Below are 24,682 nucleotides of genomic sequence, written 5' to 3'. Positions count from 1 at the left end.
CTGGTCCTAACCCTCAATCCTCTGGCCTGGAGGATGGTAGTGGAAAGGCAGCTATCACATATGGAAAGATCGACTTTATTAATAAAAAAGGGGAAAGAAAGCATTATTCTTCAGGAATGCCACATGCCACGCCGGGCTCTTTCTAGTACAAGAACAAAACAGATTTCTTCAAAAATTTACAAAGGGCAGGCATGGCTCCGGACTGTGGTGCACACGCATGTTCAGCTGGAGATCTCTGCTAATTCTTCTTCCTGGGCTTGAGTGGGGGAAGAAGGCATGGGAGCAAGGTCCCTAGGAGCCTCAGGACTGGAAACTTGGGATGAGGAGATGGATGGCTTTCAGCAGACCCCGCTCTACGTATGTAGCCTGGAACTCCCCGCAAACATCCAGGGCCTAGATTTCACACTAAAGATGCCGCAGCCTTGAACTTCTGACCCCAAAAGTTCCCTGGGGGAGAGGATGGCCATCCCCCGTGCTCCAAGGCTACCCGAGCCACTCTCCAGCTGTAGTCACCGATGGCCCAGGTGCTGCTGGAGCAGGAGAGCAGGGGTGCCTTAGCAGCTCGGTCCTTGTGAGCAGGGGCTACTGATGAGTCCCAGGGGTGGCAAGGCGGGGACTAGCAGAAACATCCTGGGTCCTGAGCGTGAGGAGGTCAGATCTGGCTGGTTTCCTGTAAGACAGAGTCCCGTTTAACACCCCATTTTGGGTTCAAGGTGGCTTACTGGTTCCACATTGGCCAGCAGTTCAAAACCACTAGCTGCTCCCCAGGAGAGAGACAAGGCTTTCTACTCTCGTCAAGCATTAGTCTCAGAAGCCCATGGGAATGGTTTTACCTTGTCCTTGCTCTGAGCTGGTATAGGTAGGCTCAAGCCAGGGGAAATGGAGACGCCTTAGCCTTTTCTCCAAAACGGGGGGATTGGGAGGTGGCTCTCATTATTCGATGGGCATATTCGGAATGCTCCATCAGCGAGGGGATTGGTGAGGTGAGCTGCTCAGGCTCCAGGCCATTAGAGAGGGCTGCAAGCTTGCCCTTCTGCTCGGCCCAACAGCTCCGTGGAGTCTTTCAGTGAAGGCTCATTTCTTCACCGTGCCTCCAGATGCGCATGCGCACACGCATGCTCACACGTGGGGATGCGCACACAGAGGAGAAGGACGCTGGGGACAGGGCATTACCTGGAGGGTGTGGTCCTCAGCCATGAATGAGAGAAACCGTCATGTCGCCACTGGATGGAGAAGGGGGGGGGTTGTGTCATTGGGGAGCTCTGAGGGGAACTCCCAGTGGGGACTAGACACAGCCCCGTTGTGTGAGCTGGCAGCAGCCTTGTTAACAGTGAAACAGGTCTGGGTGATCTGGGCCTGGGCCCTGCTCCAAGGACGGGGGGCTCTGTGCTAGCCATGCTGCTGCTATTTGAAGTGCCACGGTCAGGCTGAGCCCGGGCGCCGTCGGGGTGTTGGAGAAAGGGAAGATCTCTTAGGCACCTGACCAACCGCCCGTGTGTGGGCCTGGGTGCTGGGCACTGAGGCTCCGAGTGCTACACACATCTGTCCCAGCCCAGCTCTTTCATCCCCTCTCATGTGACAGGTGAGACGGCTCAGAGAGGGGCAGGGTCACCTGGAGGGCCTGAGCCTGAGCCGACCTAGAACAGGGTGTGGTTCAACTCTGGTTACTTTTCACTTTCCGGCCTAGGCTGTCCATGCGACTCACCTGTCCTCGGCCACAATGGCTTCATCCAACATGTGGGACAGCTTCTGGAGATGCTGAAGTCCTGCCCCCACAGGTTCCAGGTCACTGTCAGACTCGCTGGCCCCAAAGGAAAAGCCACGTCAGTGACTAGCTGGGAACCTGTTGCAGGAATATTCCCTCCCCGCTGTCCCAATCCAGTGCTGGAGCCCGCTGCCCCTGTCCCCAGTGCAGCAGTAGGGGCCCAGAGATGACCACCTCACCCCAGACCACCAGTGCATGAAGTGGCAGGGTGCCTTTGAACACCCAGCCAAGAACAGAGCTGACAACACGTGAGGCCAAGGTGACGGGCAGGTGAGCTCAGCTGCTCTCCACATGGACAGTGTTCATTAAAAACCCAAACCCATTGCCACCGAGTTGATTCTGACCCAAAGAGATCCCGAAAGATCGAGTTAGAACTTCCTTACTACCATGGAGTTGGGTTTCCAAGTCTGTAACTCACTAGGAAAGTAGACAGTCTCATTTTTCTTCCTTGGAATGGCTGGTGGTTTTGAACTGCTGACCTTGTGGTTAGCAGCCTAACCTGTAACCACTAAGCCATTGAGGCTCCTGGGTCACCAGGCCAGGGCTAAGTCCCTTAGATGGCATAATGCTTACTCTGAGGCTGCCAGGTGGTTTGGACCAAATGTGATAGAACCAAGCTCATCGCTTCCCTTTACAGAGAGGCAAACGGAGGCTCTGAAAGATTCCTCCAGGGCCCCCAGTGGTGGGCAGAGCTGGACCAGACGTGGGTGCCTCTGGCTCCAGGTAGTCATCGGAGGTACTCAGAAGCCCCTTGAGCCCAATTAGCATTTGGAGGCCAGGGGAAAGAAATTGTGCCTGACTCAGAGGCCACACGCCCTGTGGTGAGGGGCTGTCTTACTTGCCTGGGGGAGCAGAGGGGCTCTGAGGACGAGTAGGGGCTTCGGAAAGCAGCTGATCTCCTGGAGCGCCGGAGTGGCTGGGCACGGGCGCCCTTCTGGGCAGAGAGGCTGCGCCGTTCCCTCTCCCAGGGTTCCAGGGCTGAGTAGGCTGGGCTCCTCTGCTGCAGGCGGCGTGGAGGAGGGCTGCTGCCCTTCCGAGCCCCTCTCTGCCTCCGCGCTTTCCCGTGCGTTTCCACCAGCCACTTGGTGCCATTTTGGCAGGACTCTTGGATTCGCTGTGACAGACACAGGGAAAGGTTAGCACAAAGTCAAGGGTGGGTGACAACTACTCCAGACGCCCCTGGGTCCATCATGCAGGCTGCCTTGGGTCTCACATGTGCAGGGTGGGGATAACTCTGAGGGACATGGCTCCGCTGCAGGGCCCCAACCCAGAGACTTCCAGGACTGCAGGAGCAGGAAGACGATTCTGCCCCTGACAGCCTCCAGGGCAGGTGGCCCAGAGAAGACTTCGGCCCCTACACCCTGACACGCCATCATGTGTCTTCCTGCTTCTGGTCTCACGCCAATCTGTCACTCACACTGCTCCACAAGGACGGCCTCTCAGAGGTAGTTCTGATCAGTACACTCAATTGCTCCAAGCCCCTCTTCGGCTCTTGGTTGCCTAGAGAATGAAGCCGCTAGGCTTGGGACTGTTATTCAAGGCCCTTGCCAACTTATCTTTGTCCTGGCCAACCAGAGTCCCAAGGTTAGAGGAAGACCCACATTCAACGTAGTCAGTTCTGGGACCTGGCTACCCAGCACCTTGAACGTTTTGATGCCTGGGTGTGATGAAGACGTTTCCCGACAAAGCCTTTCTGTAAAGGGTCCAGAAAGAGCCCTCCTCAAAATCTACAGAATTCCCAGACACCTGTGGTCTCTCCACCTTCAGCACCCAGAGGTCTGATGGGCAGCCCAGGCTCAACATGTATGGCACCTTCTTTCTCTAACCATATTGTTGACAGTTCAATGTTAAAACCTATGAAAAAGAATAGTGCATTCATGACCACAATCAAATTTGGCCACACTCTTCATTCTTGCACCCACTGTGATTATTAGCTCTCCATTGCCCCTCACCCTCCTGTCATAACCGTCACACTCAGTCGATACTGACTCACAGCCACCCTACAGGGCAGAGTGGCACTGCCCCCGTGGGTTGCTGAGACGTAAACTCTTTGTGGGAGTAGAAAGCCACATCTTTCTCCCACAGAGCTGCTGGTGGCTTCGAACTGCTGACCATGCGGATCGCAGCCCAATGCATCAGTAATCACTACACCACCAGGGCTCATCAGAACCTTAAGGATCTATTTATTCAGTTATGTCTCTATGGATTCACCTACCCTGGATCTCATACACTGGAAATGTCTGACACTTCCTTATCTACCGATTTCATCGGATGCCAAATCCTCTCAAACTTGCTGTCTGAGTTATAGCAGTGGTCGACTCCTCTCCAGGTCTAGGCCCCCAGTTCCAACCTCCCACCCCCAGCCCCTGCCTCAAGAGTGACTCTGCCTCCAATCCCTTTGTTAGCAACCAGCTACAGCTGTTTCTGTTGCTAATCGGCCCAGATCCCTTGCCTCCCTGCTTAGATTCTCTGCATCGCTCTTGGGAGGCTTGGGAACACCACTAGCCCTCGAGACTCCTGCCTTGGAGCCCCATCCTGCTTGCTCGTCTTTGGCCACGCTGCTGCTCCTGATTTGCTACCTGCCCTCCAGTCTGCCTCCACCTAAGGCCGATCCCTCCCCCTGCTCCCCTACACAATGGAACTAACGCTGCTGGGCCTGTGCCCCGCCTATCTTCCTAGTCTCTCTTAGCCTGGAATCTCCCCTGACCCTAGTTCACATCTCAGCAATGCATGAGCTTCCACGGACAGATGGGTGGGGGTCACTGGCCAGGAAATGCATGGATCCTCTCGAATGGAAGGTGGGCATTCCGCCCCCAAACCACCTCCCTCTCCTCTGGTCTTCCCAGACAAACTCCTGCCAGCTCGCTTGTCTGTGCGTCTTGCTTTCTCTGAGCCCCAGGGCTGGATGCAGGCTGTTTCATCTGCTTTATTTACACAGCGTTCCGTGGGGGCAGTAGGGTTCCATTATACGGTTTTTGCCCTCCATATCCAGGGGAACTTGGTTTGAGCCTCAGCAGATGTACCTCATGCGCCCCCACCATCGGTCCATTGGCAGAGGCTTGAGTGCTGCTACGATGCTGCACAAGACCTCTTTAGAGGGTTGAAAAGCAAGGATGTTCCGTTGAGATCTAAAGGGATGGACACAGGCCATAATTCGTCTCCATCGCCTCACAGTACGTGGACGTTGGACACTGAATGGACAAGGAAGCCCAAAGAGGCATCAAAGCTTCTGGATTGTGGCGCTGGTGAAGGATACGGAAGGTACCACGGACTGCCCAAAGAGCCAGTAGATCTGCCTCGGAAGTACAGGCAGCATGTTGACATGGTGTCTCACGTACTTTGGGCATGTTGTCAGGAGCGACCGGTCCCTGGCCCCTGGTTGGTAAAGTAGAGGGAGCGTGCAAAAGAGGAAGGCCCTGGACGCGCTGGATGGACATGGTGGCTGCAACGATGGGCTCAGACATAAGAACGATGGTGAGGAGATGGTGAGGATGGCGCAGCACCGGGCCTCTTTCCTTTTGTGGTACACAGGTTCCCTCTGAGTCCCAACGGACTCGACAGCACTGAACAACAACATGATCCTGAGGAGCTTCCAGACTAGCACAGACTAGGAGGAAAGACCTGGAGATCCATCGGATCTACTGCTAAACAAAGCAGCTCATGAGATCCCTGGGGACCACAACCGGTGGTCATCAGATTGAGTGCTGTGTCAGAGTTGCACTGTGCTCCATAGAGATTTCTGAGGCTAACTTTACAGAAACCGGTCACCAGGCCTTTCTAGGGGGAGTGCCTCTGAGTGTTCTCCGACCTCCGGCTAACAGAGCACATGAACCCATTGCGAAGGAGGCGGGGCGGGGGCGGCTCCTGAAGCCAATGGATGGTTAGTTTCCTCAGTCTTACCTGGGACACCGCTCCCAAGGCGTTCTTAGCGGAACGCGCCGCGGCCTGCAGGCCCTGCTGCCCGGGCTCCGGGCTTTCCAGGCGTTTCCAGGAGGGGCCTGCGCCCAGGTTGAGGCTGACGGTTCTCAGGGGCAGCCGCCTTTGGAATTGTCTGCACAGCGAGCCCAGGGTGCTGCCGGAGCCCTCCGGGTGCCCAGCGGCCGGCAGCACATTCTCCTCCAGCTGCTGCCGGTCCTGGAGGGATTTGCGGCGCTTGGAGGCTCCCACGCCCTGCCACCGGGAGGCCATCTGCCTGCCAAGGCGCCTGTTCGGATCACCAGACCCTGGGGGTGGTGGGTGGGGGGAAGGTCAGAGGGCAGGTAAGCAACGTGGCGGGCACTCACCGAGGGGTGGAGACCCGTGGAGGGGGGAGGATTAGGGGGATGGGCAGGTATTGGTGGCCCCAGTGGGTGAGGGACACGTATTGGCTGGATGCAGGCCGCTCTTTGGAAGATGAATTAGTAATGCTCACAAGAGGGCAGAGACGGATCAAGGGATGGTCAGCGTGTCCTGCTGTCCCATGCTTCCCAGGCAGCTGCCCTTCCATCCCGGCCTCCGTTCTGCTCTGTACCCCGGGGGTGGAGAGAAGCCAGGGTGCGGCCAGGTCCTCACTAAGCCCCGGACACAAACGCACTGACCTGGCGTGCTCCCGCCCCAGGCCAGGCACGCTCATTACACCCTGATGCCCCCCACATCCAGGTGCGCACTCCCTCCCTGCCGTGCCTGCTGACAGACACCGGTCCCTCCCCCAACCCCGAGCGTGACTCGGGGACCCCAACCGCTGGAGGGTAGCCCGCACTCACCGTGCAGACAGCTGCTGACCAGACCTCCGAGCTGCTTGGCTCTCCCACCCTGCAGATTTGAAACTCGGCGCGGACCCGCCCCGGGACCCCGTTCTCGCCGCTGATTGGTCTTGTTCCGGACCCCGCGGTTGTGCCGGGAATCTTGATTGGCTTCCTGCTCTCCCAGCTCTAAATCCTGCGGTCGGATTGGTCCGGCTGTGCTCATTCATCTCTCGAGACCCCCTCCTAGGTTTGGCGCCCGAGAGTCCTCCGCTTTGTATCTGCCCCTCCCGCTCGCACCAGCCGGACTCCAGCTTCCGCTGGGCGCAGCCCCCGCGACCCCTCCCGGACGCTCGGCCGCAAGACGCCGCCCCAGGCCTGATCGGATCCCGGGGACGGTCCCCCCTCGAGCTTGAAAACCGGCCGATCTGACCGAACCGAGAGCTCTATGGAACCTGGAGCTCAGATCTGTCCGGGTCTCCCCGGGACCCCTCTGTCCTCCACCACCTTACGCCATACCCCGCGCCGTCCCCTCCGCGCCGTGTCCCAGAAGTCTGGCTTCCTTCTTTGCTCTATGTTTGTCAGAAAGAGCCATGCTGGGGTTCAGAAGCCTGGGTGCCCATGAGAGTTTTGTTTCAAATCCCTCTCATGACTCTTCTTGGTCCTACAAAGAAACACCTCCTGGGACAGAGGAGAGACCCAGATTCTGGGGTTCTGCCTTCCACCCCCACCCCGCCCTGCCCGTGCAGAGTACAAACCCTATGACGTCCTTCTCTGCGACACGGGCACCCCCACAAGTCGGACCCCACTGGAACGCAAGGCGCTTCGCCGTAGTTTATTTCCACTCTCTGCCTGTCATCAGCCTGCTGTTCTGTGGTGGCGATGCCTGAGGTGGATTGGTGGGGAATCGAACTGGAGTCTCCCTCTTACAAGGTGAGAATTCGTATGACTGCCTCATGAACATAGTGGATACCTGATGGGCTGCGATCAGCAGGGTCCTCGGGAGAAAGACAAAGCTTTCTACTCTCATAACGAATGACAGTCTCGGAAACCCACAGGGTCCGCGTTTTACTCTGTCCTGTGGGGTCATTATGAGTTGACATGGATTCGATGGCGGTGAGCCTCCTCAGCAGAAGGTGGTCGGTCTGGTGGCATCCTGGTTACTCACTGGGCTGCTAGCCTAAGGTGACCAGATTTTAACATTGGTAAAGCGGGACAAAAGTGGGACACCACTGATAAAACTCATATCGTAGCGAAATAGCCACATGGCAGCCGAAAGCCGTATACCCTTAGCTTGTTGTGCATTCTTTCCAAAAATCGGGACTTTTTTTAAACACCGGGGACGTTGGAAAAATTGTTAAAAATCGGGACTGTCCCACCAAAAGCGGGACGTCTGTTCACCTTATGCTAGCCTCAAGATCAGTGGTTTGAAACCACCAGCTGCTGCTGGGCTGGAGAGAGACAAGGCTTTCTACGCCGGTGAAGTTACACACTCAGAAACCCGCAGGGGGTGGGGAAGGTGGTTCTACTCTGTCTCCCAGGGTCGCTGTGAGTTGGGACCGGCTCTATGGCAGCGAGTTTGGCTTGACTTTGGGCTTCATTGGCTTGACGTGGGCACCCATGTTAGCTTACCTTGTGTGAGCCCTCACCAGGCGGAGTGCATGGGCGGGCTCTAATCTCCCTTCATCCGCAGGGCAACTCCATGGGGTAGATGCTAGCCTTCTTCCGATTTTACAGGTGAGAAAACGGAAGCTTTGGGCCTAAGATAGTGTACAGGAGGAACCCGGGCGGCACTGTGCTTGAACACTCAGCTGCGACCGAAAGTTTGACGGTTCAAAGCCGCCCTCTGCTCTGCAGGAGAAAGATATGGCTGTCTGTTCCCACAGAGATGGCTGCCCTGCAGGTTCACTCGGCTCTGTGCTATTGGGCTGGGCTGCGGTGGGGGGACCGGGCTCCTTGGCCACGGGGAGGCTGCACGCCTGCCCAGTAAGTGTCAGAACATCAGATTTCAAGGCCTGTGTTGTCTGACTTCACACCCCACACCCTACCTCTAGATCTCCCAGCCAAACCCAACCCACGGCCATCGAGCCAATGCCGACCCACAGGGGCCCTATGGGACACGGTAGAACCCATCACCTAGCCTAGTTAATGACATCAGAACCAAACCCAAACCAAACCAAAGCACAAACACACCCCACATAAACCAAACCCGACCCTGTTGCCTTTGAGCCGATTCTGACTCGTGGCGACGTCGCATGTGTCAGAGCAGGACTGTGCGCTGCGGGGGGCTTCATGGGTGTGATTGTTAGGGAAGCAGGCAGCCAGTTCTTTCTTCCTAGGCACCGCCGGGCATGTTCAAACCATCAAGCTTTATGCTAGGAGTTGATGGCAAACCATGTGTGGCCCCAGGGAGCTGCCTCGGAGGTGCATAGATACTCAGGATGAAGGAATGCCGGGTCAGGGCCCCACCCTGCCGGAGGAGCTTCCCTTCCCAGAAGCCTGACTGGCAGGCCAGGCTCACCAACAGGTGTTTCCATGGAAACCAGAGAAGAAGAAGAAGGATTGTCTTCTGAAGGAGCCTTCAAACCCACTTGGCTGCCCTCCGAGGGAGGGAGGAAGAGGAGGCTGTCTGTTCCTGTAAAGATCTAAAAGTCTTGGAAATCCAAAGGGGGTAGTCCTACTGCCTCAGAGACCCCTGATGGGGGACTCCTGATGGGGTCTCTAAGCATGAGCATCCACCTGATGACCGTAGAGTTCGGTTTTCTTGAGTTCTGCACGGCCTTCTGAAGCCAGGAGGAGCCCGGTGGCATGGGGCGACATGTTGGGCTGCTAACCACGAGATCCGCAGTTTGAAACCACCAGCTGCTCTGGGGGGAGGAAGCCGAGGCTTCCTACACTCTTGGAAACCCACAGGGGCAGTTCTTAGGGACCTAATGAGACGGCATCAACTTGACCGCAGGGAGTTTGGTGTAGGTTTTGGAGAGGAGCGAGGCGCTGCCGAGGAGGATCTGCTGACACGATGCAGGTTCCTGGTGGAGAGAAGGAGGCTCTGAGGTTCCCGTTTCCTCCTGTAAGAAGAAAAGACACTCTGTTGCTTTCCTGAGGGCCAGCTCTACCTTAGCCTGCGGGGTAGTGGGATGGAGAAGGAGAAGGAGGAGGGTCCCTGTCGATCAGCAAAGCTTTCACGGGATTCCCGGATGTCCTGCAACTGTCAGTCCGCTGGGAGGGACGGACTCTAAACCAGCGGTTCTCAACCTGTGGGTTGAGACCCTTTCACAGGGGACGCCTAAGACCATCGGAAACACATATTTCTGATGGTCTTGGAACCGAGACACTGCTCCTCTATCCGTCTCCAGGCGGGTCCGCCCACATGCAGATACGCCCACATATGAGTACTGGTGTGGACTGTTACCCACGCTACACCATGCTTCCAGACAAAATTTAATTGATTTGCCATTAGAAAGAAATATTTCACAACATATAATGACACATTGTTTTTGTGATGGATCACTATGCTTTAATGATGTTCATTTTGTAACAATGAAAATACATCCTGCCTATTAGTTACATGATGATTCATAACAGTAGCAAAATGACAGTTATGAAGTAGCAGCGAAAATAACTATGGTTGGGAGTCACCACCACGTGAGGAACTGTATGAAAGGGTCGAGGAGATTAGGAAGGTTGAGAACCACTGCTCTAAACAGATTGTTTATTGTAAGTTACTGCTAGTGCACAAAGGGCTTTGACTTCGAGTGGCTAGGGTGCTTGCAAAGGCGTGGGAGGCAGGCGGCGGGCGGGGACAGAGAACCTCCCTGGAGCTGGGGATCAGGGCCGGCTTCTCTGGCCTTGTGGTGTGTTACTGAGGAGTTAGGAGCATGGCAGAACCAGGGGAGGAGGTTTGCAGATAGGGAGATTAGCCAGGAGAGCGTGGCCAAGTTCTGGGGCGGCGCAGAGAAGTGGAGCAAGCAGTGAAGCCAGGGCCTTGGGGAGGAGGGGGTCAGAGGCAGGCCGGGAGTCTGTGAGCTCCGTGGAGTGGGGGAGTCTGGGATTGATCCTGAATGCCGCCCTAAGCCTTGGCTGAGTTCCAAGAGAGAAGTGATTCCCCAGCGTTGCATTTTAATAAGATCTCAGTGGAGCTTGTGGGGCTGCTGGGGTCAGCCAGGAGGGAGGCTGTGGACCCCTAATCTGCCCCTTGCCTCCTCTCAACCCCACAGCCACCCAGGGCGAGCTGCCCGTCCCACCCCCTCAGTATCTCAGTAATGTACAGGTGCCTTGTAGGAGCCCTGATGGGGTTGTGGTTATGCTCTGGGTTGTGATCTGCGGGTTCTGAAGTTCGAAACCAGCAGCTCCTCGGGAGAAAGACTGGGCTTTCTCTTCGGTACACAGTCAGGGGGTCGTTCTGAGTCAGCACGGACTCCCCATGGTGGAGAGACAGGGGGAGAGGCACGCAGTGAGTGGCAGTCACCTAATCTGGTGTCAATTTGAGGATTAAGAATGTAGGGGTGGAGTCTAGGCTGTCAATCTGGAGATAGCCAATGAGACTTCTGTGTGGGCATGGCCTTCTGAGAATTCTGGGAAATCTGGTACTTCCTCCTTGGAGGCAGAAGACTCTCTCTGCTACTCCCTGGGAGACATTGCAGAAGACAAGCCACATGGATACAACCAGACCTCGGAAGCCGGAGAAGCCACAGAGACCCCTGCCAGCACTGAGATGTTTCCAGTGCCACTGGACCCAAAGACTTTCTACCCACTGGCTTGTGATCGTCCTGCACTTCGCTTCATTGCATGTGTTTCGTGAGTCTGAAGAGGACTTTATAGATTGGTATCAGCCATATGGGCTAATATCAGACTTATGGCCTTCAACTAGACTGGGTTGGGATGTTTTCTCAATGTTCAATTCCTCTTGTATATAAATCTCTTTCTTATACACATATGCGTGTTTATGAATTTGTTTCTCTAGTCCATCCAGGCTAACACATGGTGACACACTGGGGCCAAGGGCGCAACTCAACCCCGAAGGCCAACGGTTCAAACTCACCCGCTAGCTGCTCCATGGACCACCACTGAGCCAGCTGCATCAGTGGCAATGAAGGCAGGGACTGGCAGTGGGAGAGGAGCAGAAGCACACGTGGATTGATCTCTTCCACGGTGACTGGGCCGATCACTCCTAGAAAAACGCCTAAAGCCCGGAGGGTAGTACAATACACACCGATAAAGTGAACTGTCGCACGACCATGGCTCGGACCCAGAACAGAATACTGCCGGGTCCTACCATCTTCCGTGTGTCCTCTCTCCCCTACAGGTAACCCCTAGCCTGACTTTTAGGACAATCCCTCTGGTTGAGTTCTCTGAATTCGTCTCTTCTGCCATGTAGGCAGTGGGCTCGAGGCTGCTGGGTTGTAAAGAGGGTAGGCAGAGGAGCGGAGGGGCTCTCCATCCTCCACCCCTCTCCCCATGCCCCAGAGGGATGGAGGATGGAGGTTGGGTTGGTGGAAGGCTTCCTGCAGGGGGGCCTGACTGGGCTGACACAGTCCAGGCTCAGGAGACCAGACTAGTTGGCCCAGGAGCCTCGGTAGTGTACTGTGTCATGCTTTGAGCTGCTAACCTGAGGTCAGCCGTTTGAAACCAGCAGCCATTCCTTGGAAGAACGATGAGGTTTTCTCCTCCTCCGAGGAGTTACAGCCGTGGAGACCCACAGGGGCATTTCTCCTGAGTCAGAATTGACGTGATGGCACTGAGAAGGGTGATGCCAATGCCTAAAGAGCCCGGGTGGCATAGCGGGTTACACATTAGGCTGCTAACTGCAAGGCCGGCAGTTTGAACACACCAATCACTCCTTGGCAGAAAGATGAGGCTTTCTGGTCTCGTAAGCATTTCCAGTGGGGGGGCTGTTCCATTCTATCCAATAGCGTTGTCATGAGTCAGCATTGACTCGATGGCAGGGAGTTTAGCTTGGGCTTGGATGCCAATGACACTTTGTCAACACTTCCAGAAATGCTGGGCTCTTGGGTCCCCCTCTCTGCCCCAGAGAGGGCTCACAAATTCCCGGAGAGGGAAGGGGAAGTAAACAAACAGCAAAAGAACCCCAACCCCACCGTCACCGAGCCTGTCTATACTGATCAAACAGAGGCTTTCGGAGCTTGTAACCTGTATGGAAGCAAACTGGCACATCTCTCACCAGCGGGACAGCAGATGGGTTCGGACTGCTTCCCTTGTGGCTAGCAGCTGAGTGCTTAACCGCTGGGACACCAGGAATCCTAGGAAAGGGAGGTCTTACTGCCATTGAGTTGACTGCCACTCCTAGCGACCCTATGGGACGGGGAGGACCTGCCCCTGTGGGTTTCTGAGACTAACTCTTTCTGAGAGTAGAAAGTATCATCTTTCTCCCGAGGAGCATGGTCCAGGATGTAACTGCTATCACTATCAGAGCTCCTGAAAGGGTGGTAGGCCAAGTCAGTTTTCACATCTCACCAATAAAGTAGAAATCCCAAACCCAAACTCACTGCCATTGAGTGGAGGCTGACTCTTCGTGACCCTATCAGACAGTAGAACTGCACCTGTGGGCTTCTGAACCTGTAACTCTTTACGGGAGTAGAAAGCCCAGTCTTTCTCCCATGAAGCCGCTGGTGGTTTCAAACTGCCGACCTTTCGGACTGCAGTCCAGCTTGGAACGACTGTGTCACCGGGAGAGCAAAGCAGAGGGGCAGTGAAAACGAGGAAGACCATGAACAAGGTGGGTCAGCACTGTGGCTACCACAACGCAGCCAAACATAATGATGGTGAGGATGTTTGGGGAGTGCTTTGCTCTATTGTACATCGGGTCTCTGTGAGTCGGAACGGACACCGGTGCCACCGGGAACGGATCTGCAGAGGGTGGGAACACGTCAAGGCCTAGGGTTAGTATTGAGAGGGGAGGCCAGGCCTTTGCACTCAGGTCTGTCTGCCTCCTAGGCCAGTGGTCTTGCTTCACCCCCACAGCAGGGACCTGGGCCCCTTCACTGGCTGGAGGGGAATGGGTGGTTTCTGTGGGGCCCAGAATTCTCAGGACCCTGGGGGAGCAGAAGCATAAGAACTCATGGTCACCACGGGGTGGCGCCAAACACCAGGTTTTCACCCTGCTGGTTACCCTGAAGGTCTTGAACTCTGGGTCTGATCCTTGGCGGAAGGAGCCTTGGTGGCGCAGTGGTTAAGTGCTCGCCCATAAACCAACATTCGAGAGGTTCGAATCCAGCAGCTGCTCTGTGGGGAAATCCTGTGGCTGTCTGGCTCCATGTTATGGGCCAGGTGGCCTCAAAGGCAAATGGGTTTGTTTGGGGCTTGGGGTTTGGGGCTCCAGGGCCCAGAACTAAGGCCTGTACAAAGGGGAGGGGATAGCTCCACTGTGCCAGCCAGACTCTGTAGGGGAGGTGTGAGTGAGGCTGGTGGTGGTGGTGGGGGGGTTCCCCTACCCTCCTTTCTTGTTATGTCTAGGACCACCCACACCTGGAACCTGCTCCTCTCCCTCAGCCACAGTAAGGGAGAAAGAGGAAGGAGGGCAAGGGAAGAGAGGCAGGGAACTCCTAGGGCCCAAACAGACAAGAGTCTGGGGCCCCCGGGCAGCTATGGGTCCAGGGGCAAAGGGCCCTGCCCCCCTTTCTCTCTCCTGGCGGCTCCAGATCCCTCCCTGTGGATTGGGCTCTCCCCTCACTCCTTGAAGGAAGCCCTGTGACCTTCCTTCAGGGAGTGGGACAAGAGTCCCAGCCTGAGGCTCTCCCATCCTGCAGTGCAGAAGACCAAAGGCTAGGCTGCCCAGAATGGCCCGAGGTTCAGTCCTGGCCACCTCGCAGAGCCACCCCCACAGTTGAACCACCCACCCGATCCCACCCCACCACACCATACAGCTGACCTAGAAGACAAATCCCCCCGGTGTCAGCCGGCCTGAGCCTGCAGGGAGATAATCCCTGCTGGACTGGACGCGGTCTGCTCCCTGCTCCGTCCACAGCCATGGATGCCACGCTGCTCCTGAACGTGGAGGGGGTAAAGAAGACCGTTCTGCACGGGGGCACGGGCGACCTCCCCCACCTCATCACCGGGTCCCGGGTAAGTAGGGGGCAGAGTCAGGGCCCTTCAGGACCACATGGTGGCCCCCTGCAGTCTGACCCATCCATGCTGTGGGCACCACCAACAGCCTCTCTCCAAACACCAGCTGGGTAGGCCCTTTCTGGCGTGTTCCAAGCTGGGCAATGGGGAGCTCTGGGTTGGTGCTCACTCACGGTCATTTCTTGGTACTTTTCAGATTAAACTTAAATGGGAAGGAGGGAGGGAGGGATCCCTGTGGTGCAGTGGATGAAGCTCCGGGCTGCTCCCCACAGGGTTGGGGGTTCAAACCCACCAGCTGTTCTGCAGGAGAAAGGAGACTGTCATAAAACTTGGCATAGAGTCCTGGACACCCTAAGGAGCAGTTCTACCCTGTCCTATGGGGTCACTCTGAGTCAGAATCAGCCCCTCAGCAGTGGGTTTCAGTGGATTTGGGCAGGGAAAGGGCGAGGGGCCTCTGGGAATTTTCAAGAGAAGGCAGGTGTGTGTCCCTAGTCTCTGCGGGCTCCCCTGGACCACTGGTGTGCTCAGGGGAGGAGGTGCTGATGCCCAAGGTTGCCGACGGGGCCAGTGGGGTCTTTCGGTGGCAGTGGGCTCCTTGTGGGCTGGGAGAGTCCAAGCATGTGGGGAGCTGAGCCCTGGGGTCAACCCCGGGAGCCTGCAGCATGGGGGTGGCTGGTGAGTATGTCTAGAGCAGTGTCCCCTGCTTCTGGTGCCCAGGTGACCTTTCACTTCCGAACCACAAAGTGCGACCCTGAGCAGACGGTGATTGACGACAGCAGGCAGGTGGGCCAGCCCATGCACATCGTCATCGGGAACATGTTCAAGTTGGAGGTCTGGGAGATCCTGCTGAAGTCCATGCGGCTCAGGGAGGTGGCCGAGTTCTGGTGCGACACCATCGTAAGTAGATGCCGCCACCCCCCCACCTCCCCACCAGCCCCCGTAGCCGCCCTCTAGGGCTCTCAGTGTCAGGATGCAACAAATGGTTCATCTCCAAGATGAACCAGGGCTGCACTCTCCCATGAGGAGGGACTCCCTAGGAAGAGGAGCCCCTTAAAGTGACCACCAGCACTGTGGTTCAGGGGTAGATGGCTCGCCTTTCACAAGGGAGACCCAGGTTCAACTCCCGGACAACCCACTTCATGTGCAGCCGCCACACCTCTGTCCGGTGGTTTGCATGCTGCCGTGAAGTGGAACAGGTGTCAGCAGAACTTCCAGACTGAGAGCAGGAAGAGAGACCTGCCAATCAACTCCCCCAACGAAAAGCCAATAGAAACCTATAGGTCACAGAACCCCCTTCCTCAGCTGCTCATGGGACGGCACAGGACCAGGTAGTGTTTTGTTGCCTTGTGCGTGGGGTCATTGAATGTGTGTGTGCACCTCTACAGTGGCCAATGATAACAACAACAACAGCAGCAACAACAACAACAACAACAACAACAACAACATTGGATCCTGGGGATTTGGGCCATTGGTTACTTTTCCACCCTCCTCCCCAACCCCACCTTATCAATCAACCTTATAGTTAAGGCTCCTGGCTCTGTCGCCCAGATAGAAACAGTAGCATCCACTGACCTTTAAAGATTTTATGACGGGAGGTTTCAGACACATATTAAAGGAGACAGAACAGCACTCGCGATGTGACTCTGGTCTCTCCGGCACTATTTCCTGCCCCTAGACACAGATAAAGCTCTGTATTAAGAGGCTCATCTGGCCATGGCATGACAGGGTGCATTTGAGGACAGATCATACAGGCCAAATGAAAAGTGGGAGCTATTATTTTGAGCTAGAAGAACTGTTGAGACCAACTCCCTTCTTTAATGAATGAAACAACTAAAGGCTCAGAGAGGGAAAGTAACTTGCACTAATCTAACGAGTTGAGAGACAAAATCGATCTGGTGTGTGTGTGTGTATCTCTGGCCCCCTAACTCCTTATCCAGCACGTGTTTTGCCTTTACAATGTCTCAGAGAGTCCAGAGGAGCCCTGGTGGCATAACGGTTACTGTAGGGCTGCTCACTGCAAAGTCAGCAGTTTGAAACCACCAGCAGCTCCCCTGGGGAAAGATGGGGCTTTCTACTCCCCTAAGAGTCAAGTGTGGGAAATGTACAGGGGCAGTTCTGCCCTGTCACAGAGGGCTGCTATGAAATGATATCGATTCGACGGCAGTGAGTTTAATGGTCAGGTTTCAATACCAGGTCCCATCCAACGTGTGCTGTGCACGTAGCAAATCCTGGGTGAATGCGTTTTCTTTATACCAGTGTTCTTTATATGTTCTTTGTATGTGCTTTCATATGGCATCCCCATTGGCTTTGCACACAGTGAGCGGCTCCCGTGCTTGTTAGCCCTGCCAGGAAGGGGTGCCGTGCAGTTGACTCCCCTCACTGTGACCCGTGTAGGACAGCTCGGAACTGCGCTCTCTGGGGTTTACAGTGGCTGACGGACATGCAAATGAACCTGCCAGTTAGGCCACACGGTAGACATAGCTTGGCTGCCAACCAGTCCCCCCCCCCCCCGCCATAGGACGCCCATTTTCCAACAGAGGAGAACAGAGAGTGTCAATAACTTCTTGATTGGCTGATTGATTTGTTGTCTGTAAAACCACAAACTGCCATGGCTCCTATGCTGTGCAAGAGCCTCCTTCTTTCTTCCTCTGTGATCTTTGGGCCACATCCGTGTGAACAGGAGCACTGCCCGCCTCATAAGCTAGTAGCTTTTAGGCCACGAGAGCACATGCTTTTCCCCAAAGCCCTTACATGACTTCCCAGCTCACAGTCCATGTGGTTGCATACACACACACACACACACACACACACCCCTTCCAGTGTCATTAACCCACCTATACATCCATGCATCTGTATTCCACCTATCTATCCACCCTCCCTTCTTTCATTGTCCTATCTTCTGTCTCCATGCATCCTCCATCTATCCATGCACCTGTGCATCCATGCATGCATGCATCCATTCATGGATCCATCCATCCATCCATCATTAATCCATCATGCATCCGTGCATCCACACACCCACGCACCCATCCATTTATCCATCCATCCATCCATCCATCCATCCATCCATCCATCCATCCATGTATCCATTTAGTTGGGAAACATTCACTGGGGCCTGATTAGGCCTGTGCGGAGGGTTGGCAGTGAAACAGGCAGAGACCCCACCCTTGGGAACTAAGACATTGGAGGAGCTTCAGACAGTTGAACAACGACAAACAGGGCCATCAGCATCACAAGTGAGGGGCAGGCACTGTGGGGCCACCAAACAGGACCAACCAATTATGTGGGGCTATTAGGGGTCATTGGGGTCTTATTTAAGAAGATGACAGGAGCTGATACCATGGGCTCCAGTAGAAAGAAAATGTTTTGGAAATGTTGATGGCAACGTATGTACAGGGGTACTTAATACAATCGAATGATGGATTGTCATAAGATTTGAAAGAGCCCCGAATAATATGATTAATAACAATAATAATAATAAAAGATGACATCGAACTGGGTTTTGAAGGATGAATAAGAGTTCACCAGGCCAAGAAGTGGGGGAAGGGACTGGCCTCTCCACAGAGGAGATTCCATTTGTGAAACTCAGGACGTGGAAAGGCTTGCTTGGCACATTTACTTTCGTTAGACTGTTCTCCTCTGTGGACATCGCTCCATTCAAGAAGCCACGTTTTGGGGAGATTAAGCACCGTAGGTTTAGGCGTTGGGCTGCTGACTGCAGGGTTTGTGGTTCCCACCCACCAGTTGCTCCTTGGGAGAACGGGGACGCAGTCTGCTCTCAGGAGACTGGCAGTCTTGGAAAGCTGCTGTGAGCTGGAGAGGCCTCCTCCATGGCTGTGGGGAAGCCATTGCAGAGACAATCACCTCTCTTGGGCACAGGACTTAGGAGGGCCACTCTAAGGTACGACACCTTCCGCGGCCATTACCACCTTCCCCAGCTGAGCGCTCTGTTTCCTGGACAGTCCTCATGGCTTGGCCTTGAGGATCCTTCAGGTCTCTGCAGGGACAGGGGACCAGGGGTAGAGTCAGCCAGGAGGACTGGGTGTTCTTTCCCTGAAATGGGTTCCTCCTTGACCCCCCCAGACTGCTCTCTCCATGGGATGTTTGCAGGCATGCAGGCAGGAGTTGCGAACTTTGGTAAACTGGTGGCCCGCAGACCCCTGCCCCAGCCAGGTGGGGGTGGCTGCTACAGAGCTCCCACAGGTGGCTGCCACGGAAGAGGCAGATCTTCTGAGCTGCTGAGAGGAGCCAGCCATCTGCACTGGCCTGTGAACTTGCCCCGGGGCCAAGTGTTGGTAACAAGTGAAAAAACACATATAAGCATACAGCCTTGATGCTGGAGTTGATGCTGGCTTCCAGTGAGTGGGTTCGCCACTGCCAGTCTGTGCTGTCCCTCGGACAGACTGGCCTCTGCCTTAGGGCCCCACAGTGACAACGATCCTGGGGTTCCTGACCTCAGTCACAACTCTATAGGCTGAGTGATGCCTAAGGGCTGGAGGCCTGCTGCACAGAGGGCCCTGGGTGACTGTGAGGGTCCCTGGTCTGCAGGCCCAGCCCTGTGCAGCCCTCCAACCACGAGGCACAGGTGTGAGGCCATGGAGCTCAGCTTCCTGGCTTAGTCCTCCTTCCCGAGTTTCTCACCCCTCCTGGTGGCTTCCCAGGGTCCACTCTGTTCTGATGGCAGGGTGGGGCTGGGCCTAGATGGTGGGTAGGGTTTTTGTCACGGTGTGACGGGGTTGGGAGGCAGAGCCACCGACAGTCATCCTTGCAAATGCCTGGCCCTGAGCCTGCAGCTCACCATTGATGTGGTGGGGGGCTGGGGTGTGAAGGCTTTGGGGACTCAGAACCCAGCCGCTGAGCCAGGGGCAGAGCGGGCTAATCCCCCGCTTAGTCCAGCCTTATCTCACCCACCTGCCATCTGCTCCTCTCTTCCACAAAGAAGCAAAGAAGGGGCAGCCCTGGCTAAGCCTGATGGGGAGTGATGAGGAGGGAGGTGAGAGGGATGGGGGGCAGAGAGGAAGGGACTGTCTTGGACACCCCTCCCCACAGCCCTTTGTGCCCTTCACTTTTCCCTTCTGTGTGGGAGGGAGCCTAAGGAAGGCAGGTGGGCAACCATGCCCAGGGAGAGGGGTTCTCAGAGCCCCGGGGCAGTTGAGGTCCACAGGGTGCAGGCCCCCCAGCTGCTGTTCCCAGTCCTCCTGCACTGAGGGAGCCCCAGTGCCCAGTGGCTGGGTGAGGCTGGGCCAGCCAGACCTGCATCTGCACTGGCTCCTAGAATCCCCATAGTAGCCCCGCGACATGGCAGGTGCAGCGGAGGGCGCCGGGGCCCCAGGCTCGGCAGAGGCTCTGCCAGGATGCCAGGCTGGCCTCTGGGACCCGAGTCCTCCTCGATCCAAGGCTCCACACTGTCCTCCCCGGGAGGCATCAGCTCCACACAGTCCCGCCTCCTCGCCTGCCACCATGAAAGCTATCCCGGCTCATAGCAACCCTGGAGCGCCCAGTAGAACTGCTCCTTAGGATTTCAGAGCCTGTGAATCTTGACAGGCACAGACAGCCTCGCCTTTCTCCTGAGGGGCCAGCTGGTGGGTTTGAACCCCTGCCCTTTGCGGTTAGCAACCCAACCCTTAACCTGCTATGCCACGAGGCCCCTTCAGTCTCCTTAGGTGATGTGTTAGAGTTGGTCCCAAGGGCCACAGCGGAGAGAAAGAGTCATTGTGGCTGAGGGCATGGCTCTGGGGCCAGGTGTGAATCCCGGCTCTGCTGTTCCCCAGCTCTGTGACCTTGAGCAAGCTACTTAACCTCTCCGGTGTGCAGCATCCTCATCTGTACAGCGGGATCATCGTCTCGCCTCCCTTGCTGACTGTTGTGAGGATGGACCGCTTTTCACTCACGGCACCCCTAGCGCCCCCTATAGGACAGGAGGGAGCTGCCCCTGTGGGTTTCTGACACTCTTTTAAAACAAAGGTTTTATTGGCATATTCTTCTAGCGCCCCCTATAGGACAGGAGGGAGCTGCCCCTGTGGGTTTCTGACACTCTTTTTAAACAAAGGTTTTATTGGCATATTCTTCTAGCGCCCCCTATAGGACAGGAGGGAGCTGCCCCTGTGGGTTTCTGACACTCTTTTTAAAAAAAGGTTTTATTGGCATATTCTCCCTGGATTATACAATTTAATCGTTCAAAAATATTAAGGAGATTTATGCAGTCATCACCACAATCAATTTCAGAACATTTTGTTCTTATACTCACTGTTGTTAGCTCCCCATTTCCCTCCACCCTCCCCTGCCACGCCCCTCGGTGATTATCAGTCCAGTTACTGTCTCCATAGATCTACTTATCCTGCATCTCCGATACAGAAAATCATAACAACTACAAACAGGAAGCAAACAAACCCAGAAAGGTCAAAGAAAACCTAGAAAAATGCCAATCCAAAAGAAAGCAGAAAACATTAAAAACGGAAGCAACTTTAAAATGGGTCAAAAGGGAAATCAAATGATAAAGTATTCTGCTTTAAGCTAACTACGTCTGCCATCATCAACTTTACAATGCTCTCTGCCTGATAGCAGGGCTATTCACCTGCCTGCACTGCGTTCAGAGGCGATTCAACGGAGGCTTAATCCATGTGGAGACTCTGCAGATGGTTTTTGACTTCCACTGCCTTCTCTGCAGGGGGACTTTTATAGGATATCTGTAATTTCACTGCGGGTGGGGAGGGAGCAACCACGGGTCCAACACACTCTGAGACTAAATCTCTGTGGAAGCAGAGAGCCCCATCTTTCTTCAGTTGGTGGCTAGTGGATTTGAACTGTTGACCTTGTGGTTAGCAGCCCAGCATGTAATCACTATGCCAACGGGACTCCTCCTCTTTGGGACACAGGGTGTTTCTTAGTGTGGGCCGATCGGGGCTCTAGGGAGACACAGTCATGGGGCAGGAGTGGTAGGGTGTCGGGAGTCCTGCTGCAGGAGGCTGGGTGGGGTTCAGAGAGAACCCTTGGTTGGCCAGGCAGCTCTGAGCAGGCAGCACAGAGCCATCTCTTGGTCTCTGCCCATAGCACACCGGTGTCTACCCCATCTTGTCCCGGAGCCTGCGGCAGCTGGCCGAGGGCAAGGACCCCACGGAGTGGCACGTGCACACATGCGGGCTGGCCAACATGTTCGCCTACCACACGCTGGGCTACGAGGACCTGGATGAGCTGCAGAAGGAGCCACAGCCTCTCACCTTCCAGATTGAGCTGCTGAAGGTGAGGTCCCGGCACATGGGGGGGGGTGGAGGGTGGGGCCCGAGGGGCTAGCTGGGGCCTGGGTAGCTGCCTCCTGGGGAGCCCCTTGGCCTCTGCAGCTCCTAGACATCGCCTGGCCCCTCCTCAGAAAAGACACCGCCAGCAAGAGAATGGGGACCTGCCAACAGCCCCGCCAGGCAAAATTCTCTTTGGGGCCAAGCGAAAAGAATGAAGATTCATTCTCATTTCGAAGGCCTTTCTCTACTGCAAATTTTGGTTTCCTAAAGTTTGGAATTACAGCCTAAATCCTGGTTGGTGGGTTCGGATTAGGCTCTCCAGTCGTGGGAGGGGCTGCCTGGCACCCTCCACACCCTCTTACTCAGATCCCCAGAGGCTGAAGGGACAGATCTGACGGGAGGGGGTAGAGGGGCGTTGGGGCAGGGTCATGTCCTGATGAAACTTCAACTCCCAGCCGAGTCTGAGGCTTCCCCCGAGGGCTACCTGGGCGAACGCACACCGAGGAGTCAGGGCAGGAGACCCTGGTTGGCAAAGAGCCTGTTGGGGAGGCATGGGCAGCTGTGTAGTCTGTGCACTGCACCAGGGCCTCACCCATGCACATGTCTTGTTGGGTTGGGCGCCATAGAGGCAGTGTTCCCTGGAACACCACCCATTCTTGAATGTGTGCCACCTCTTGAAATGGCTGAACTCCCACCAGAGCTTGTGGGTGTAGCGTCTAAAGAAGGCGGAAGGAAGACGCAGTCGCTGCACCCACAAGTTCTGGTGGGGGTTCAACCATTTCAAGAGGTGGCACACGTCTCTCTTTCTCCCCTCCCCCTCCCCTAATCCTCCTGGTATCTCTACTCTCCTTGTTGGCCCTGAGGGGTTTATCTATCCTGGATTCCCTGTGTTGTGGGCTCTTGTCTGTAGCAGTGTGCATGTTCTGGTCCAATCCTATTTTTTGTGTGTGTGCACTGTTCCTGGAAGTACTGCAATACCAGGTTGATGCGCGGAGTGGACGGAGCAAGGTCCTATTCCAACTCCCTGCTACAAAATCCACCTAATATATTGTCCTCGGATAGAGGACGTATCAGACATCAAACTGATAAGAACAGATACTACACTTGATCTTAGCCAAGAGGCCAAAAAGCGATGGTCTAATCCTATTTGTAAGGTAGAATTGAGGTCATGATAGTGGGGGAAGGAAGCAACATAGAACTAGAGACTTTATTGGGGCTCTTACCGCTCTTATAACAGTCCACACATCAATTGTAACAAGCGTATTTGTACATATATTGCCATCATCATGTTCTAAACATTTACTTTCTATTTGAGTCCTTGGTAGCAGCTCCTCTTTTTTTCCCTCCATTCCCTCCTCCCGCCCTCTTGGCCCCTTGATAAACTATACATTATTATTATTTTCATATCTTACACCGACAGCTGTCTCCCTTCCCCCATGGTTTCTGTTGTTCCTCCCCCTAGGGGTGTGTGTGGTTATGTGCCGATCATTGTGATCGGTTTCCTCCCCTCCCCTCCCCACCTTCCCCCTACCCTCGTTTATCGCGGTTAATCAGTTCTAGATCCTACCGTGATAAATGAAATTCCACGAAGTAGGATTCCTTATTTGTAAATCAAATATTTTCTTAGTTAGAGCATAGAGGACATGAAAAAACACCCTTTAGTCACCATTACACTCATATTACCCAATTTATTAAACGAAAAAGGGAAAATACAGTAAAACATTTTGGACGTTACAATTATCATTTATTATTTATTATATTATTTATGGCATCTAGTTTACAGTATTACATATTTCACATACAGTATTATTATACATAGTTCTTACAAATACTGTAATCAATAGCCTATGAAATGACTTAAGGGAGGTACTCTACAGGTGGGTCGCCGTCTTTTTCCTCTGAAGGAGCGGGTGTAGGCAGTGGGTGCTGTTACGCAAAAACCGCGATAGAGTGAAGCCGCGGAAGTCGAAGCGCGAAGTGGCGAGGGTTCACTGTACTCCCATTTCTGTTCCTGAGGGGTTTATCTGACCTGGATTCCGTGTGTCATGAGTGCTGATCTGTACCAGTGGACATGCTCCGGTCTAGCCTGAAGTGAAAGGCAGGACTGGGGTCACGGTAGTGGGGGGTGAGGAGGCCTTGAGGAACCAGAGGAATATGACGGTTCATGTTCAATCCTGTTAAGAAGTTTGTGCCATCACCACCCCAATCAATTTCAGAACATTTTCTTCTCCTGCTCATTGTTGTCAGGTCCCTATTTCCTGCCCCCCCTCCCCTACCATGTCCTTAGGTAGGGATCTTTCTTGTCCTTTTAATGACCTTCAGGCTGTCTTCATCTCCAATATCCTTGGCGCTGTCACAACTTGTCTGGCCTTCTATAATTCTTTGTGTTCCATGCATCCAATCTCTTCTTGGGATGGTCTTTTAATTCACGGCTCTTAATGGTCTTTAATATGCTCAAGGCTGCACGTTGGCACTCATGAACTTGTTTGAGTTTTCTTAGACTTCAACTTGAACTTGCACATTGAGGGTCTCTTCTGGTGTCGGTCCCTGGTCTGGTTCAGATGGAAGATACAGAGCTTCCCCATGGCCTAGTCCCACAGAGGTGGTGGACTGGATTCCTGGGTACCCCATCTGGTGAGGTCCATGTGTATTGCTGCCATTTATGTTGCTAGAAAAAACCCCAACATTTGCAGTGGAGATCATTGGTCCTTTAATGTTTCGGAGTTCTTTCTAGCATCAAGGCCGTAGTTCCCCTGCTGATCAGACTTTTTCTTGGTTTCCAACGTTCACAGTCCAGCTGGCAATAAGTACAGAGGCATCCTGGTTGTTCGAATGGTCAATTCCAGACAGCAGAGGTTGGTAAAAATCTTTACTGTCTT

At 54.7% G+C, this 24,682-nt stretch overlaps 2 protein-coding genes and 1 non-coding gene across 3 annotated transcripts in view; 1 reads left to right on the top strand and 2 right to left on the bottom strand.

Moving 5' to 3' along the window:
* Positions 1-79: 79 nt before the first annotated feature.
* On the bottom strand, positions 80-6,556 carry PIMREG (PICALM interacting mitotic regulator). Its single transcript, XM_004716183.2, has 6 exons — positions 6,508-6,556; positions 5,666-5,988; positions 2,608-2,879; positions 1,706-1,801; positions 1,174-1,223; positions 80-670 (listed from the first exon to the last, which is right to left on the bottom strand). The coding sequence occupies exons 2-5, from the start codon at positions 5,951-5,953 to the stop codon at positions 1,190-1,192; spliced, it is 690 nt and encodes a 229-aa protein (XP_004716240.1). The 5' UTR covers positions 5,954-5,988; positions 6,508-6,556; the 3' UTR covers positions 80-670; positions 1,174-1,189.
* Positions 6,557-14,472: 7,916 nt separating this feature from the next.
* Positions 14,473-24,682, top strand: part of AIPL1 (aryl hydrocarbon receptor interacting protein like 1) — a 13,674-nt gene continuing 3,464 nt past the window's right edge. The window contains exons 1-3 of the mRNA XM_004716150.2: positions 14,473-14,568; positions 15,286-15,465; positions 21,619-21,807. Coding sequence (XP_004716207.1) covers positions 14,473-14,568; positions 15,286-15,465; positions 21,619-21,807 — 465 coding nt within the window. The remainder of the gene's footprint in view (positions 14,569-15,285; positions 15,466-21,618; positions 21,808-24,682) is intronic.
* On the bottom strand, positions 22,748-22,937 carry LOC115870589. The gene has a single exon (XR_004046783.1). It is a non-coding gene; the product is annotated as a U2 spliceosomal RNA (small nuclear RNA).

The sequence above is a fragment of the Echinops telfairi genome, unplaced genomic scaffold (assembly GCF_000313985.2).
Source record: "Echinops telfairi isolate 266 unplaced genomic scaffold, ASM31398v2 ScPeMD7_2010;HRSCAF=2546, whole genome shotgun sequence".
NCBI lineage: Eukaryota > Metazoa > Chordata > Mammalia > Afrosoricida > Tenrecidae > Echinops > Echinops telfairi.
Note: the sequence above shows the minus strand (reverse complement) of the source record. Positions and strands in the feature narration are given on the sequence as shown.

What these genes read in the sequence shown, in the direction of transcription:
- PIMREG (XM_004716183.2), bottom strand. Translation starts at nt 5,953, where the DNA reads ATGGCCTCCCGGTGGCAGGGCGTGGGAGCCTCCAAGCGCCGCAAATCC. An exon ending in CCTTGGGAGCGGTGTCCCAG is followed by an intron (nt 2,880 to 5,665) that starts GTAAGACTGAGG and finishes TGTCTGTCACAG; the next exon opens with CGAATCCAAGAGTCCTGCCA. An exon ending in GAGCCCCTCTGCTCCCCCAG is followed by an intron (nt 1,802 to 2,607) that starts GCAAGTAAGACA and finishes CTTTGGGGCCAG; the next exon opens with CGAGTCTGACAGTGACCTGG.